The sequence below is a fragment of the Oncorhynchus kisutch genome, linkage group LG3 (genome assembly GCF_002021735.2).
Source record: "Oncorhynchus kisutch isolate 150728-3 linkage group LG3, Okis_V2, whole genome shotgun sequence".
NCBI lineage: Eukaryota > Metazoa > Chordata > Actinopteri > Salmoniformes > Salmonidae > Oncorhynchus > Oncorhynchus kisutch.
Genome location: NC_034176.2, coordinates 31035808 through 31052381, shown reverse-complemented (window position 1 = coordinate 31052381; position 16574 = coordinate 31035808). Strand labels below are relative to the sequence as shown.

The 16574-nt window shown below is 46.2% G+C and overlaps 1 protein-coding gene across 1 annotated transcript in view; it reads left to right on the top strand.

Annotated features, from left to right (window-relative positions):
* LOC109880406 (GAS2-like protein 2A) overlaps positions 1 to 16022 on the top strand; it is a 38184-nt gene extending 22162 nt beyond the window's left edge. Inside the window, exons 4-6 of the mRNA XM_020472618.2 lie at positions 5906 to 6002; positions 10613 to 10913; positions 12695 to 16022. Of these exons, the coding sequence (XP_020328207.1) occupies positions 5906 to 6002; positions 10613 to 10913; positions 12695 to 14831 (2535 nt within the window). The 3' untranslated portion in view covers positions 14832 to 16022. The remainder of the gene's footprint in view (positions 1 to 5905; positions 6003 to 10612; positions 10914 to 12694) is intronic.
* Positions 16023 to 16574: the final 552 nt, after the last annotated feature.

The following is a 16574-nucleotide window of genomic DNA, read 5'->3' as shown; positions in this document are numbered from 1 at the left end:
ACTATTACAATGGGGGCATGTAGCAAAACATGTTGCTGCAAGGAAAACCAAAACGGAGTCAAACAAAACAAAACATCCGGATGATATGATTAAAGTCCCCCAAACTACAGCGATTTAACTCCACAGTCCACTCTGCATATTGTTTACAATCTCCACTGATCTGACCTATTCCCAATGGTATGCTCTGCCTCTTAGTACCTCCCTACAGGCTGACCCAGACCTCCCTTCTCCCAAACAAGCTGGTCCAGCAAGACACAAATAGAGCTTTGGGTCATTTCCTGTGCAGGCCCTTATCTGGCCTGCTCGGCTGCTTGTTTCTGCAGGGCTGTGTGCCTCAGTCTGGGGCTCTGGGCCCTGCCTGGTGTCACCACTGCAACTCTCTCGCCCCCTGCCATCAAAAAGGCAGTCTGCCTGATCGATTCAGTTTCACTTACCTCCCATGTACCTCCGCCCAATTAATGGACTCAACGGATGCCATTCCAAATCACATGCATTTCCAAGATGTCTGCCTTACTGCCTAAGGCTGTCAATATTTTCACTGTTGTATTAGGAAGCTTAGACTTGCCCATAGTTTAAAATGGAGAATCATGTAGGTCCTTTAAAAGCAGTGTGTATGTTAGGATTTATGGTATGCCGTTACACCCAATGATGTATATAAACCCTAGATTGCCGTGTTTTGGGCAATGGGAGGCTTTGAAGCCACCGGTCGGCCATATTGGCACTCCACAGAAAACAGTCCTCCATGTAAATGAATAGTTCTACAGTATTTCATTCAAATGTTAAGGACAAAATTACATGTATTTACATTTATTTATATGTTTAGTTCACATAAGACAATGCAAAAGTATGCATTAAGGTGTCTATAATAGAATAATGCCAGAATAGAATAGAATAGAATGCCAGGTCGCAATTGTAAATGAGAACTTGTTCTCAACTTGCCTACCTGGTTAAATAAAGGTAAAATAAAAATAAATAAAAATAAAACTTGGCAAAAACAAAATGTAAACAATAAATTAATTTCTATGTCTTCCAAAATATTTTTAACCTCTGGCGCAGGCGTTCCGCTAGCGACCCACCTCGACAACATCCGGTGAAATTGCAGAGCTCCAAATTCAAAATACAGAAATACTCAAAGATACGTGTTATACATCGGCTTAAATATGAACTTCTTGTTAATCCAGCTGCTGTGTCAGATTTCAAAAAGGCTTTATGGCGATAGTATACCATTATCTGAGGACAGCGCCCCGCTTACAAAAGCATACAAATATTTAAGCCAAGTAGGAGTCACGAAAGTCAGAAATAGCGATAAAATTAAATCACTTACCTTTGATGATCTTCATATGGTTGCAGTCACAAGTCTCCCTGTTACACAATAAATGTTTGTTTTGTTTGACAAAGTTCCTCTTTATGTCCCAAAAATTCTTGTTGGCGCGTTTTGTTCAGTAATCCACTGGCTCAATGGCGGTCACAACATGCAGACGAATACATCCTAATAGTACCGATAAAGTTTGTCGAAACATGTCAAACGATGTTTATAATTAATCCTCAGGTTGTCTATTGTCTAAATAATCGATAATATTTAAACTGGACAATAGCGTAGTCAATAGAAAGGAAAAAGAATGAAGGGCGGGCAATCGGTCATGCACGCAAACAAGCTCTGCTTCATTCTACGGTCCACTTAGACAATGGTCTGATTCTTCCTCATTTTTCAGAAAACAAGCCTGAAACAATGTCTAAAGACTGTTGACATCTAGTGGAAGCCATAGGAACTGCAATCTTGGTTCCTATCCCAATACATACTGTATTGGCATTCAATTAAAAACTACACACATCAAAAATATCCCACTTCCTGGATGGATTTTCCTCAGGTTTGTGCCTGCCAAATCAGTTCTGTTATGTTATACTCAGACATTTTAACAGTTTTGGAAACTTGTGTTTTCTATCCAAATGATATGCATATCCTAGCTTCTGGGCCTGAGTAACAGGCAGTTTACTTCGGGCACGCTTCTCATCCAGATGTCAAAATACTGCCCCCAAGCCATAACAAGTTTTAAAGGGTGGGGGAGCAACACGCTCTCACAGTCATGTCAGAATTAGACATTCATTCTCAAACAAATTAGGAAGTTGTTCCAAACATCACATTTTCTAAGTGTTTAAGGTCAAGTTCAGGCATCATCTCAGGATTGTTAAGGTTTGGCAATAACGCCAAAATCTTTGTGCCAAGATGGTGTGGTGGCTTCAAAACACCCCGTCAGTCAAAAATAAACACAGCATGGACTGTTGGTCACATGTTTATGAAATAATACAAATTAAAAATTCCATATGTACTGTTACATACACCTCTTGGAGGAGGGAACGTAACACCCTGCTACACTCAACTCTCCGTGGAGTGAAAGAGGTATGTGACTGTAGGTGCGGGTAAGGATGATAGAGGCAGAGAAAATGACAATTTATAGGGAATTTATTCTACCTTCACACGGTAATTTGGGGAAAAGGGGCTGGACAGAACCAAAGCAAAGGAAGTAAAAGTTAAGAGCCCCCTCTCCTACCTTAACTACCCACTACTTTTCTTAATGCCACCTGGCGCGCTAACCAAAATACAGGGGGTGGTCCACCCAAGTCTTACCTAGTGTGCATAGACAGAGTACTTACTACGGGTATATGTATGCCCGCAGGCCGCTTGTCTAAACACTCCCAAGGTGCCTTCCCCTTCGGAACAAAAACAGAATAATTACTAACCTAAAGTGAACAATTTCAATAGTCAAAAACAGTCTTTTTGACATAACCATACCTCTGCAGGACCAGCTACAAAATATTTTACAGCAAATTATACCGATACACAACATACAAAGAATCTCTCCCTACCTCAAAGGAACCCTGGCTTTTCAAGCTGCAGAAGGAGTTTTTAATTGCAGACAGCTGTATCCCCTGACGAGAGGGCGGGGTCAGAGCTCCAATCTGCAATGGGGCCGACCAATCAGCTGCTTTGGACTTCAGGTAGCCATTTCCTGAAATACACACATTCAAACACATACAAACCCAAAACAACACAGAAACTGGGGAACGTAACATGCACAAAAAGCTTATTTCTCTCAAATGTGCGCAAATTTGTTTACATCCCTGTTAGTGAGCATTTCTCCTTTGCCAAAATAATCCATCCACCTGAAAGGTATGGCATACCAAGAAGCTGATTAAACAGCATGATCATTACACAGGTGCATCTTGTGCTGGGGACAATAAAAGGCAACTAAAATGTGCAGTTTTGTCACACAACACAGTAGATGTCTTAAGTTTTGGCATGATGACTGCAAGAATGTCAACCAGAACTGTTGCCAGATAATTAAATGTTAATTTCTCTACCATAAGCTGCCTCGAACATAGTTTTTGAGAATTTGGAAGTACTTCCAGCCTGCCTCACAACCGCAGACCATGGGTAACCACGCCAGCCCGGGACCTCCACATCCGGCTTCTTCACCGGTGGGATCGCTGAGAACTATTTCTGTCTATAATAATAAAGCCCTTTTGTGGTGAAAAACTCATTCTGATTGGGTGGGCCTGGCTCATCAGTGGGTGGGCTTGACTGCCAAGTGGGTGGGCCTATGCCCTCCATAGATTAAGGCCTAATTAATTTATTTCAATTGACTGATTTCCTTATATGAACTTTAACTCAGTAAAATCATTGAAATTGTTGCATGTTGCATTTATATTTTTGTTCAGTATATAAATCATTGGTTACACCTCAGTGAGACGTTTCTGTTAAGTTTCTTAAAGCTTGTATGACTGACTTTGTTTGGCTTTATGGTATGTAGTGGAGTGCCTGTTTCAGAAATATCTTACTTGTGCAGTATGTTAAACCTAAGTGTAATGGCTGTTTTGGAGGCAGGTAATGTTAAAGTGTTATCTCGAGTGCAGTGGCTGCGTTGGAATCATTAAAGTGTTCAAATTCAAAGTGTAGTGGATTTTAAAGCAGGTAAAGTGTTAAACTCAAGTGTAGTAGTGCCAGTGTGTTTGAAGCGTGCCTTTAGATTGTGTGTAGGGGAGCAGTTTCTCTGTCAGATTAACCCCCCTCAGCACCGTCTCCGCCCTCTCTTACTGAGGAGGACAGTGATTATGCATATCCCCCAGCAGCCAATAGTTCAGCCTAGCCAACACACTTCACTATTCATCTGCAGGGAGGAAGCTAGCCTGCTGGCAGCCACCATCAAGCCAACAGGCCCCATTCAGCTGCCAAAGCCTCACAATAAGCTCAGGCTAGAGGAGAGAGGGAGGAAGTGAGGGGAAAAAAGGGGGATAAATAAATGGAGAAGAGCGAATGGGGAAGACCCGCCCAGGGAGGTCACCCCTGTACAATGGAGGGGTGCTTTGAGTTGTGGTACAGCGTCAGACGAGCCATGAGCTTAAAACTTCTATCCTAAATTGGGAGGGATTTGTTTTACTCCGCCCCCATTGCAATTACAAGTCATCTTTGTTCCCCATTGCCATAGAAACAGGAGTTGTTTCTCTAGAGTTGTGGAGAGTGGGATATCCCTCCCATCACTGATGGATTGGTTCAAAGATGGCTGCTGAGGCAGACAACTGGAGCATCACTGGTCCAGGGAATAAACTCATCCTTATCATGGTCCTCACAGTTGGTCTAGGTCAGGCAGTGGACCAGCTATAGACAATAGGACAGAAATAGAGAATTAGCTGTTTACCATCACATGGGAATGGCTATGAATAAGACGAACCATCTCAGGACAGACAGTATAGTAAGTAGTAGTAGAGTAGCAGCAGTACCATAGATAGAAAAGAAGAAGTAAGGCAGAGGAGGACAGCTGTTTTGCAGATAGACATTATGTTGGCGGTGGTGGGCACGTTGAAGAGCAACAGAGGACGTGGTGGAGCAGGAGCAGCTGTCCTGTGGGTAGTGTCCTGTCCTGAGTTTGGGAAGCCATGTGTGGCCATGTGATTTGGTGCAGCCTGGCTCACTGCCAGCTCCAGCTCACACACCGATGCACCCTCGTGTCCTGGCCTGGCCGCAGAGACACGGCCACAGCCCCTAAATGAAACATGTGGCTGGCAGCAGTGGTTACACAACCCAGAGAGGAGGCAGGCCGGCGTGGCTGCATCCACGGGACCATCACATCAGGCTAAATATACAGCCTCCCTCTCTGCTGTGAGGAACACGTCTGCCTGCAGGGGAGAGAGCGATAGAGACACTATCTCTTCATACTCTGGGCTTCTTTGCCTCAATGTGCAGAGCTCTCCTCTCTTTTCCTATCCCCCATTCTTCTCTCTCTCACCCTCCTCTCGTCTCTAATAGCTGAAATCGTAGCAGAGAGGAGGGGAAGGATGAGATGTCACTCCCCCACTCTGAAAGCATGGGGAAGCCAGCTGACAGGGGAAGAGAGGAGAGAAAAGGAGAGTGTCTTTCATAGCAGTGTGCCTCTTATTGTTTTCCTCTCTCCTTTTAATTGTGTTGGCATGGTGAGGAACAGTGGTCATAATGGCAGCAGCTGGGGGTCATGTGGAAGGGGGGAGGAGGCATTGGCACGAGCAGGAGTGCATCTGATGGGAGTGTTACCTAACTTTGGGGACAGGGACTCAGGACCAAGCGCTCAGCATGCTGCCCCACTTGTAGGATTTACATATCTATTGACTTGATCTGCGGGTCTGTGTGGTATCGCACCATGTCACTGGGTTTAAACATCACTTCGTTTTTTTAAACAGTGTGTGCTTTTGTGTGTATGTGTGTGCCCGAGTGGTTGTGTATGTGCGCTTAGTTGTGTGTTTGTACGTGTGTGTGCACTAAGCTTCATAGTATCAACTCTCTCTCTCTAGTCTTCATTATGAGAGTGCATATGTGAATGAATGCTATGTTTGTCAGTGTTGTAATGTAACCTTGTCTCTCTCTCTCCCTCCTCAGGTCCTACGTACTCATGTGATGGTGCGTGTGGGCGGGGGATGGGACACATTAGAACACTATCTGGACAAGCATGACCCCTGCCGCTGTGCCGCCTTCGGTGAGGTCACCCCTTCCCAAACAACCATCCATTTACACTTTATAGTCACTGAGTTGTATTGTATTATATTGTACTCTATTGCATCTCATTCTCAGTCTGTATGGGGCTCACAATTGGTTTACATTGTATCCATTTGAGCAGGTTATGTGATATAACTCAGGTCAGGAGTGGTACACAAGCTTACACTGTAAGGTTTATGCAACCCTGGGATTATGAGATTGGTTCCTTTGACATAACTACAGTACATTCACACACACAGTCTTCATAGTGTTATCATATTTCTACCATAGTGTTATCATATTTCTACCATAGGGTTATCATATTTCTACCATATGGTTATCATAGTGTTATCATATTTCTACCATAGTGCTCCCATAGTGTTATCATATTTCTACCATAGTGTTACCACAGTGTTATCATATTTCTACCATAGTGTTACCACAGTGTTATTGTATTTCTACCATAGTGTTACCATAGTGATATCACAGTGTTATCATATTCCTACCATAGTGTTACTATAGTGCTACCATAGTGTTATCATATTTCTACCATAGTGTTATCATATTGTTACCATAGGGCTACCATAGTGCTACTTACCATAGTGTTAATATAGTGCTGCCAGTGTTATCATAGTGCTAACATGGTTTTACCATAGTGTTACTTACCATAGTGTTACCATAGTGCTACTATATTGTTACTATAGTGCTACCATAGTGTTACCATAGTGCTAACATGGTTTTACCATAGTGCTACTATATTGTTACCATAGTGTTACCTATTGTGCTACTATAGTGTTATCATAGTGCTAACATGGTTTTACCATAGTGCTAGTTACCATAGTGTTACCATAGTGCTACTATTTTTTTAATTTAATTTTCACCTTTATTTAACCAGGTAGGCCAGTTGAGAACAAGATTAGGGACATAAGGCAATACATTGGCCATAGAGGCGAAATAATGACAATTTAGCATTAACACTGGAGTGATAGATGTGCAAGTAAAGATACTGGGGTGCAAAAGAGCAATACAAAAATAAAAAGATAACAATATGTGGATGAGGTAGTTGGGTGGGCTATTTACAGATGGGCTGTGTACAGGTGCAGTATAGTGTTACATTAGTGCTAACAGTTTTACCCTTGTCAGAAGGTGAGTGTAGCTGGTGCATGTCAGGCGCAGGTGCATGTCAAGTCAGGCGCAGGAGAGCAAAATGAGTGAGCAACGTACTTTACTTAAAAATGAAGGCACAAGGTCACAAATACACTTGACCAAAATACAAACAGTAAAATATTACGCATATGGGTGGAAACAGCACCCGTTGCAAAACCAGCCATCATGTACCGAACTGAACATAGAAACAATAACGCAAAGAAAACAGAGGGGAAACAGAGGGTTAAATACATTAACATGTAATTGGGGAATGAAAACCAGGTGTGTAGAAAACAAAGACAAAACCAATGGAAAATGAAAGGTGGATCAGCGATGGCTAGAAGACCGGTGACGTCGACCGCCGAACACCGCCCGAACAAGGAGAGGGACCGACTTCAGCGGAAGTCGTGACAACCCTAGTGTTACCATGGAGCTACCTTATTCAGGATCATGTCAATGGCCTGTTCAACCTCTCTTTTGTAACGTCTGAGAATCCCAAAGATTGGAAAGCAGCCGCGGTCATCCCCCTCTTCAAAGGGGGAGACACTCTAGATCCAAACTGCTACAGACCTATATCTATCCTACCCTGCCTTTCTAAGTTCTTCAAAAGCCAAGCTAACAAACAGATTACCGACCGTCTCGAATCCCACCGTACCTTCTCTGCTATGCAATCGGGTTTCAGAGCTGGTCATGGCTGCACCTCAGCCACGCTCAAGATCCTAAACGATATCATAACCGTCATCGATAAGAGACAATACTGTGCAGCCGTCTTCATCGACCTGGCCAAGGCTTTTGACTCTGGCAATCACCACATTCTTATCGGCAGACTCAACAGCCTTGGTTTCTCAAATGATTGCCTCACCTGGTTCACCAACTACTTCTCTGATAGAGTTCAGTGTGTCAAATCGGAGGGCCTGTTGTTCGGACCTTTGGCAGTCTCTATGGGGGTGCCACAGTGTTCAATTCTCGGGCTGACTGTCAGGCTGTGTATGAAGGCGAAGTCAGGTGCAGGAGAGCAGAGTATGATAAATAAAGCACACTTTATTATAGTTCCAAACCGAGAGCACAACAAAAACAAACATGCTCAAAAAAACAGAACAATAAAGTAAAGTGCTTAACGAACATCACTTGACATGAAAACAATTACACACATAACATTATGGGAAACAAAAGTTAAATACAAGTAGATTGATTGTGGAAATGAAAATCAGGTGTGTATCTAAACAAGACAAGACAAATGGATATATGAAAAATGGAGCGGCGATGGCTAGAAAGCCGGTGACGTCCATCGCAGAACGCGGCCCGAACAAGGAAAGGAGCCGACTTCGGCGGAAGTCGTGACACCGACTCTCTTCTCTGTATACATCAATGATGTTTCTCTTGCTGCTGGCGATTCTCTGATCCACCTCTACGCAGATGCCACCATTCTGTATACTTCTGGCCCTTCTTTGGACACTGTGTTAATTAACCTCCAGATGAGCTTCAATGCCATACAACTCTCCTTCCATGGCCTCCAACTGCTCTTAAATGCAAGTAAAACTAAATGCATGCTCTTCAACCGATCGCTGCCCGCACCTGCCTGCCCGTCTAGCATCGCTACTCGGGACTGTTCTGACTTAGAATATGCGGACAACTACAAATACCTAGGTGTCTGGTTAGACTGTAAACTCTCCTTCCAGACTCACATTAAACATGTCCAATACAAAATTAAATCTAGAACCGGCTTCCGATTTCACAACAAAGCATCCTTCACTCATGCTGCTAAACATACCCTCATAAAACTGACCATCCTACCGATCCTCGACTTCGGCGATGTCATTTACAAAATAGCCTCCAACACTCTACTCAACAAATTGGATGCGGTCTAGCACAGTGCCATCCGTTTTGTCACCAAAGCCCCATATACTACCCACCACTGCAATCTGTACGCTCTCGTTGGCTGGCCCTCGCTTCATACTCGTCGCCAAACCCACTGGCTCCAGGTCATCTACAAGTCTTTGCTAGGTAAAGTCCCGCCTTATCTCAGCTCACTGGTCACCATTGCAGCACCAACCCGTAGCATGTGCACTAGCAGGTATATCTCACTGGTCACCCACAAAGCCAATTCCTCCTTTGGCGGCCTTTCCTTCCAGTTCTCTGCTGCCAATGACTGGAACAAACTGCAAAAATCACTGAAGCTGGAGACACATATCTCCCTCACTAGCTTTATGCACCAGCTGTCAGAGCAGTTCACAGATCACTGCACCTGTACATAGCCCATCTGTAAATACCTCATACCCAACTACCTCATCCCCATACTGTATTTCTTTATTTTGCTCCTTTGCACCCCAGTATCTCTACTTGCACATTCATCTTCTGCACATCTACCATTCCAGTGTTTAATTGCTATATTGTAATTACTTCGCCACTATGGCCTATTTATTGCCTTACCTCCCTTATTTGACCTCATTTGCACACAATGCATATAGATGTTTATTTTTTTTCTGTATTATTGACTGTATGTTTGTTTTATTCCATGTGTAACTCTGTGTTGTTGCATGTGTTGAACTGCTTTGCTTTATCTTGGCCAGGTCGCAGTTGTAAATGAGAACTTGTTCTCAACTAGCCTACCTGGTTAAATAAAGGTGGAAAAAAAGGCCTTTCATACAACATTACACCTTACTCATAAAGTACATGAGGTTGGTGGCACCTTAATTAGGGAGGACGGGTTTCTGGTAATGGCTGGAGCGGAATTATTGGAATGGTATCAAATACATAAAACACATGGTTTGATGCCATTCCAATTGCTCCGTTCCAGCCATTATTATGAGCCGTCCTCCCCTCAGCATCCTCCACTGTCATAAAGCCCTTATCACGCCCTCATAAACATGACCTGACGGCTGCCATAACCATTCATATCACTTAATGTTTACCCTTGCGTGGTAGGCAGGCAGTAGTGGAATAATGCCTGGTGTCAGGGCTTTAAACCCTGTGGGTAGAAGAGCTCTTCCTTCTCCATGAGTCCACACTGCCAGACTGATGATGTCAGTGGCCTTGTGTCTGGACAGCTGACTGCGGCTGTAGTAATGCTTGCACTGAAGTAATGCTTGGTGTTGCATTTCTAGCCCATGATCTCCTCAACTTCCTAGATATGACATGTATTTACAGGTCTTCAGGTTATGAACTGTAGGTCCACTCCAAAGTCAAGATCATCATGCCTTAAATGATTCATCTCATTCCTCAGTTGCTTCATCTCCTGCAGTCATAAATCATAAGAAGTGCATATGCTCTGAGACTGCCACCAGTTGTGAGAGGCCCATGCTATGTTGATCCCTGGATCAACCCTCAATCTATTCTATTCTATTTCTATACTGACTGTTTTCTGTCTGATGCTGGAGTAATCTGCACAGTTGTTGTTATTATCCATGGTATGGAACCTAAGCCTTACTAATATTGTGGTATTGTGTCTGTTCTTGTTCCTTGCAGCTCACCGGTATCACCAGGCCAAAGCCAGTGGGCAAGGTGCCCACAGCAAGTCCTCCAGCGCCCACTCCTCCCGCTCCACCAGCCCAGGCCCACACTGGCGTAATGAGGGCATTGCCCCCTATAAGCCGCCTGACAGACGTTCCCAGGGCCCGGAGCCTCTGTGTGCCCCCTCGTCCACCCGGCCTGGCCGCTCCCACCACCCCTCCCTCCCCACGGAGCTCGACTCCAATGCAGGACGCACCCCCCTGCTACCACGGCCACCACGGGACCGCTCAGAACCTCGACACTTCAACCCTCTCAAGTGAGTTGTGTTGTGCTAATGACACTTCATCATCTTTGTCTGCATCACCAGCACTGATCCACTTTTCACCATCCACCCACCCACCCATCCACACACACACACACAAACACCCATCCACACACACACACACCCATCCACAGCACACACACAAACACAGCACACAAAACCCGGAAGCGACAGATTACACAAAGCAGATTTTCCTAATCTAATGTGACATTGCGCTGACACAGTCCTGCCCTACCAGCCATACCACTCTGCCTCCTGGTGGCCAGACTGGAACCTTGATTGCTGCTGTCACCTCCCTCTCGACCTCTCTTCTCCCTCCTTTCCTATGGCTCCATTAATTACACTAATGACTGCCTGAATTTAGATGGGATTCAACATCCAACAGTGTTGCAGTTGTTGATGTTTCTGTTCTCTCTTTCCAAGGCCCAGGGCTGATGGATAGAATTAGGGTGCTTGTTGACTGTACTGGAGGAAAAACACATCTCTCCCCTTTTCTGCTTTCTCTCACGGAAATGACACGACAGTCAGAGTGTTGGTATTTTATGGCCTATAAAACTTTTCTGGTTAGTAAAGAGAGTGAAATCTTTCAGCTCTCCACATAAGGTCCATTGAGTGTTGTTGGTCTTTACATACCTCCCTCATACGTCAGTGTGTGGAGAGGCCAATGATCAAGACGATGAAAGCCTATGGGCTTGTTTAATTTGGCTCACGGCCAATGAGTGGTTGAGTATCCGGAGTGAGTGATGGCGTCATGGCAACAGGCCCTGGTGCAGGTTAACCCCTTCAGGGTCAGCACCTCCAAATGCACCAGACTAGATAAGGTTTAATCTGAATGTCGACCCCCCAGACCCTGTTGCTCCCCCCAGGAAGTAGGTCTCAGGTGGGCTTCGTTATTTCAAGCCTTCAGAATGCTGTCATTCCAAAGTCAATATTTGTTTGACTAAGTAATTATTTTTAAATGGCAAAGTCAATTTTTTATAAAAATGTCAAATCTGGTCACTCATAGTTATTGAGCCCTGTTTATATAATGTGCAATAATAATTTCTTGGTTGTTTGCTATGGTTTCACAGAGCATTATAGAAGTGGTTACCTAAAGAATGTCAATAAAGAAAGCGGATAAAGTTCATGTTTAATACAGGATATTGCCAGAGAGCACAGGTCTATCATGTTGCTGTTGTGGCCACTGCTACAGAGCTCTACTGATTGTGTTCCTATCTTACTGTAAGTCAATGGTATCCTGTCTCGGATGGTAAATTGTCCTGAGGGGCCCACTGGTGTGTGACAGTGGAGTGGTGTGGTGAGCTCTGGGAGTGCAGGCAGCACTCTCTGAGGGTGTGTGGGGTCAGTAAATCCACAAGGCCTATAATCCTGCCCCCACTTGCTCTCATCTTCCCTGTAATCCCTGAGCCTGATCCAGCCCAGTGTTTCCGAGAAGCACCAAGCCCTACGTGTGCCAGTCAAGGTAGCCAGCATGATCCTCATGATCCCTGAATGTCACAGGTCCCATCATGGACTGGAGGTGGATGGTGTTTACTGTAAACCTGTCAGGGGCAGGGGAGTGGGGGGGAGGCAGACGCACAGACACTTTGGTGCTCGGATGGAAAATGGGCTCTGAGCATGTTGTTTTTCTCAAAGTGTTATGAATGTTCAAAAAGTTATAATGTGGGATAATGTGATATTTATTTTATTCCAATGATAAAATGTACTAAGGCCAGAAATAAATCAAAGATAACTATAAATAACTCTGTCTGTATTCCTCCCTCTGTGTTCTGCAGGTCTAAGGACTCGTCATTGATGCCAGTGACCCGCCGTCTATCAGGGGACAGCGACTCCTCTACAGCCTCCTCTAAGGGAGGAGGAGGGACAGGGGGAGGCCGCTTCTCTCTGGGAGGCACCCGTCGCTCCGGAGAGGAGGTGGTCCTGCTGGTCAACAGGAAGGAGGGGAAGCATTTGATCGAAAGGCCTGGAGGAGGAGGAGGTCAGATCCCAGCCCTGTGCCCCCCAATGCCCCGCGCACGCAGCCACTCTCGGGAACGCCCTGCTCCTGCCACCATCCTCAAACCCAGCCCCCCACAGGGCCCCTCTGACGGGCTCAGGACCAGTCGTGGGGACAGGGGCCGCTCTCTGGGGCCCGAAGGCCCCCGCAGGCTCCAGGCCCCGCGTTCCCACAGCCAGGGGAAGATGCCCAGCCGGAGTCGAACCAACGATGCCAGCCCTGGATCCTGTCCCCGTCACGGGGCCTCTCAGCCCCCATCCTCTGACAGACGAGAGGAGCTGAGGGCCAAACAACTACCCCCTGCCTCCCCCAGAATCAGTGGAGGTTTCTCCAGGAGACAATCGTCCTCCTGCTCTAATTCGCCTATCAAAGGACTTCAGAGCAGCAGCCCCAGTAAGAAGACTATGGTGGCTCCCAGGCCCCCCGCTCCACGCTCCCCCTCAGTAGGGAAGAGTAGGCTGCTGCCCCCAGTCTCCCAGGCAGGCCGACGCTCTCCACACTCCACTTCCCCCCGCTCCTCTCACTACCATGGGCATGGACCCCGCTCCCCTCGAACCTCCCACGGCCCTCGCTCCAATGGGCATGGCCACAGGGGGTTGGCCGGCTCTGAGCGACAGGAGCCCGAGGAGGGACTAGGCTATAAGTTCCAGATGCTGCCCAATCTGGACCCCCAGAAGGAGCAGGACCTGTACCGCAGCTTCGAGGCTGAGTTCCTGGCTAACACAGGGCAGGGCAAAGTGGGGCCCAGTAGACCAAAAGGGGGGGGCAGCCTCCAGCTGCCCGCCTCCTCACATCCACAACAGGAGGTTGGGATCCAAAACCTCCCCACACCTGCCTCTGCTGACCCTAACGTTACTGACTCAGCCTACTCCTCCTCCAACTCCTCCACCTCCTCAATCAACGTGGGGGGGAAGGTAGGAGCTCTGCCTGACCTCCGGGAGTCCAAGAGAACTAACCCACATTCCTGTGGAAGACTAGAGAATACCCTGGCCCCACTGCATGGCCATAGCCCGGGCGGATTATCTAACGGTGGGCACACAGAACCAGTGCGCTGGAGTGGGCGAGGTGGAGGTCTCAGGAAGCTCCCTGCCATCTCCAGTTCCATGGAGGAAGGGGAGCTCCTGTCCTCCTTCCCTGGCCAGAGAGACTCAGAGCTGGGCATAGCTCTCAGCCATAACCCCTCACAACTTCCTTTCAACCCCAGGAGCATGAATGTGGGCCATGTCAGTGGTGCTCCAGCAGAGGTGCTGATGGAGAGCCAGCAGGGTCAGCTGGGCTGGGGCTCAGGGCCTGAGGGAGACGTCCCTCTGGAGGATCAACAACCAAGCCTCCCCTATGACCTGGAGGATGGAGACCCCAACGAGGACCTCCCTCCCCCAGAGTCTTGTCCCTCACCCATCCCCCTTCCCCCCTCTGAGGACTGCTCCTTCCAGGAAGACTCCTCCAGTGAAAGCTCCTCCATGTGCTTCAGCCTGAGTGAATCACGCTCAGAGTCCTCTCCTCCTCCACCTCCTCCCCTAGCCAATAGGGATGCTGTTGATGGAGGTGTGGTCCTCCGGCCGAAGAGGGTAGGTAAGAAGGCTGACAGGATGCCCTCCATCTACAAGCTCAAGCTGAGGCCGAGAGTCAGGCCCCGTACAGACAACCGGCCAGAGAACAGCCCGTCACGTATCCCCACCCCAGTCAGCTACAGAGACCTGCAGGCCATGGGCAACCTCACCCCTCTCCATACCCCTACTCCTCCACAGTCCCCTCAGAGCTCACATTCCAACGGCCACCCAGCCTCACGCAAGGCCCTGCACCAGGCCTTCGGCGACCTAATCCACCCCCAGTCATGCTCCACCGCCATGGGAAGCAGGGACTGCACCTACTCCGTAGAGTCAGGGAGCGGCCTGGACACTGAGGCCTGGATGTAACACACAACTTACTCATCACGATGATGCTGATACAGAACAGTTTGTTGTCAAATTAAAACTGACTACTGTCTAAAAGACTGGAAACCGGGCTGCAGACTATTTTTATAGAACATGTCACAGTCGCACGCACACTCACTCTTTTAGTCACTTAGGCCCTTTCCTGTCTATATTGGTCAGGGTTTCACTATCCCATTCTATTCTTTGCACTCAAAACCAAATTATTTATTTCCAAAGGAGCAATCCAGAATCTAAGGCTATTGTTTAAGTTGAATGGTTTCTTTGTAATTATGGGGATGTTTTGATGAATCATAGGGTCTAATACAAGGCAGGCAGCTGTCTTGAAAGCCCCATGTTTTGCTGCCATACAGAGAGAGAGAGAGAGAGAGAGAGAGAGAAAAAACATATGTGCTGTCATATGCATCGCTGAGGGGCATGAAGAAGTGCCAAGGCTGAGGAAGAGGAAAGACGCCCAGGCAGGAGCAGTGAATCACAAGCGCCATCAAGTCAACTGGACTGGCTCCCTCTAGTGGACGGTGTATGCCACAGCATCTCTGTCCGCTTTGATTGTTAAAATACTGGTGAGGCAAGCCGCGCTGTAAAATATACTTTCTTGCTCTCATTCTCCATACTGCCACTCACCCTCTGCTAGTTACCCCCCCTTCTGTGGACATCTTTACAGATATCATCTGTATTGGACTCATATATAAAACAATTACGATACTTTACAATGTTCACAAATAACAGTATTTTGGACTTTATACACAGTACATATTCCATATGTGCACTGCTACTCACCTTCCGCCACCAACCCCCTGCATCCTGAGTTGTTCATTGCCATACATGTATGATGTCACTTTCTCACTGCCAATCCAGATGGCCATGATTGAGTGATGTCTGTTTTTTGAGCTTTAAGTGTGAAAATATACAAAGCATTTTCTATGTGTTAACTGCAGTTTGGGGTAAGAGTAAGATGATTATGTGTCATTGTCACTGAAACAGCAATGTTGAATACTTCCAAAGATCAAGAGTTATCTGAACTTGGAAATCAGCACTTAAATATGTATACAAAAGTGGATGAATATGCATAAATGTGTACATGTGTATATACAGTTGCAAGAAAAAGTATGTGAACCCTTTGGAATTACTTGGATTTCTACATAAATTGGTCAACAAATGTGATCTGATCTTCCTCTTAAGTCACAACAATAGACAAACACAGTGTGCTTAAACTAATAACACACAAATTATTGTATTTTTCTTGTCTATATTGAATACATCATTTAAACATTCACAGTGTAGGTTGGAAAAAGTATGTGAACTCCTAGGCTAATGACTCTCCAAAAGCTAATTGGAGTCAGGACTCCGATAACCAGGAGTCCAATCAATGAGATTGGAGATGTTGGTTAGAGCTGCCCTGCAATATAAAAAACACTCACAAAAAGTGAGTTTGCTATTCACATGAAGCGTTGCCTGATGTGAACCATGCCTCGAACAAAAGAGATCTCAGAAGACCTAAGATTAAGAATTGTTGACTTGTATAAAGCTAGAAAGGGTTACAAAAGTATCTCTTAAAGCCTTGACGTTCATTAGTCCACGGTAAGACAAATTGTCTATGAATGGAGAAAGTTCAGCACTGTTGCTACTCTCCCTAGGAGTGGCTTTCCTGCAAAGATGAATGCAAGCGCACAGCGCAGAATGGTTAATGAGGTTAAGAAGAATCCTAGAGTGTCAGCTAAAGACTTA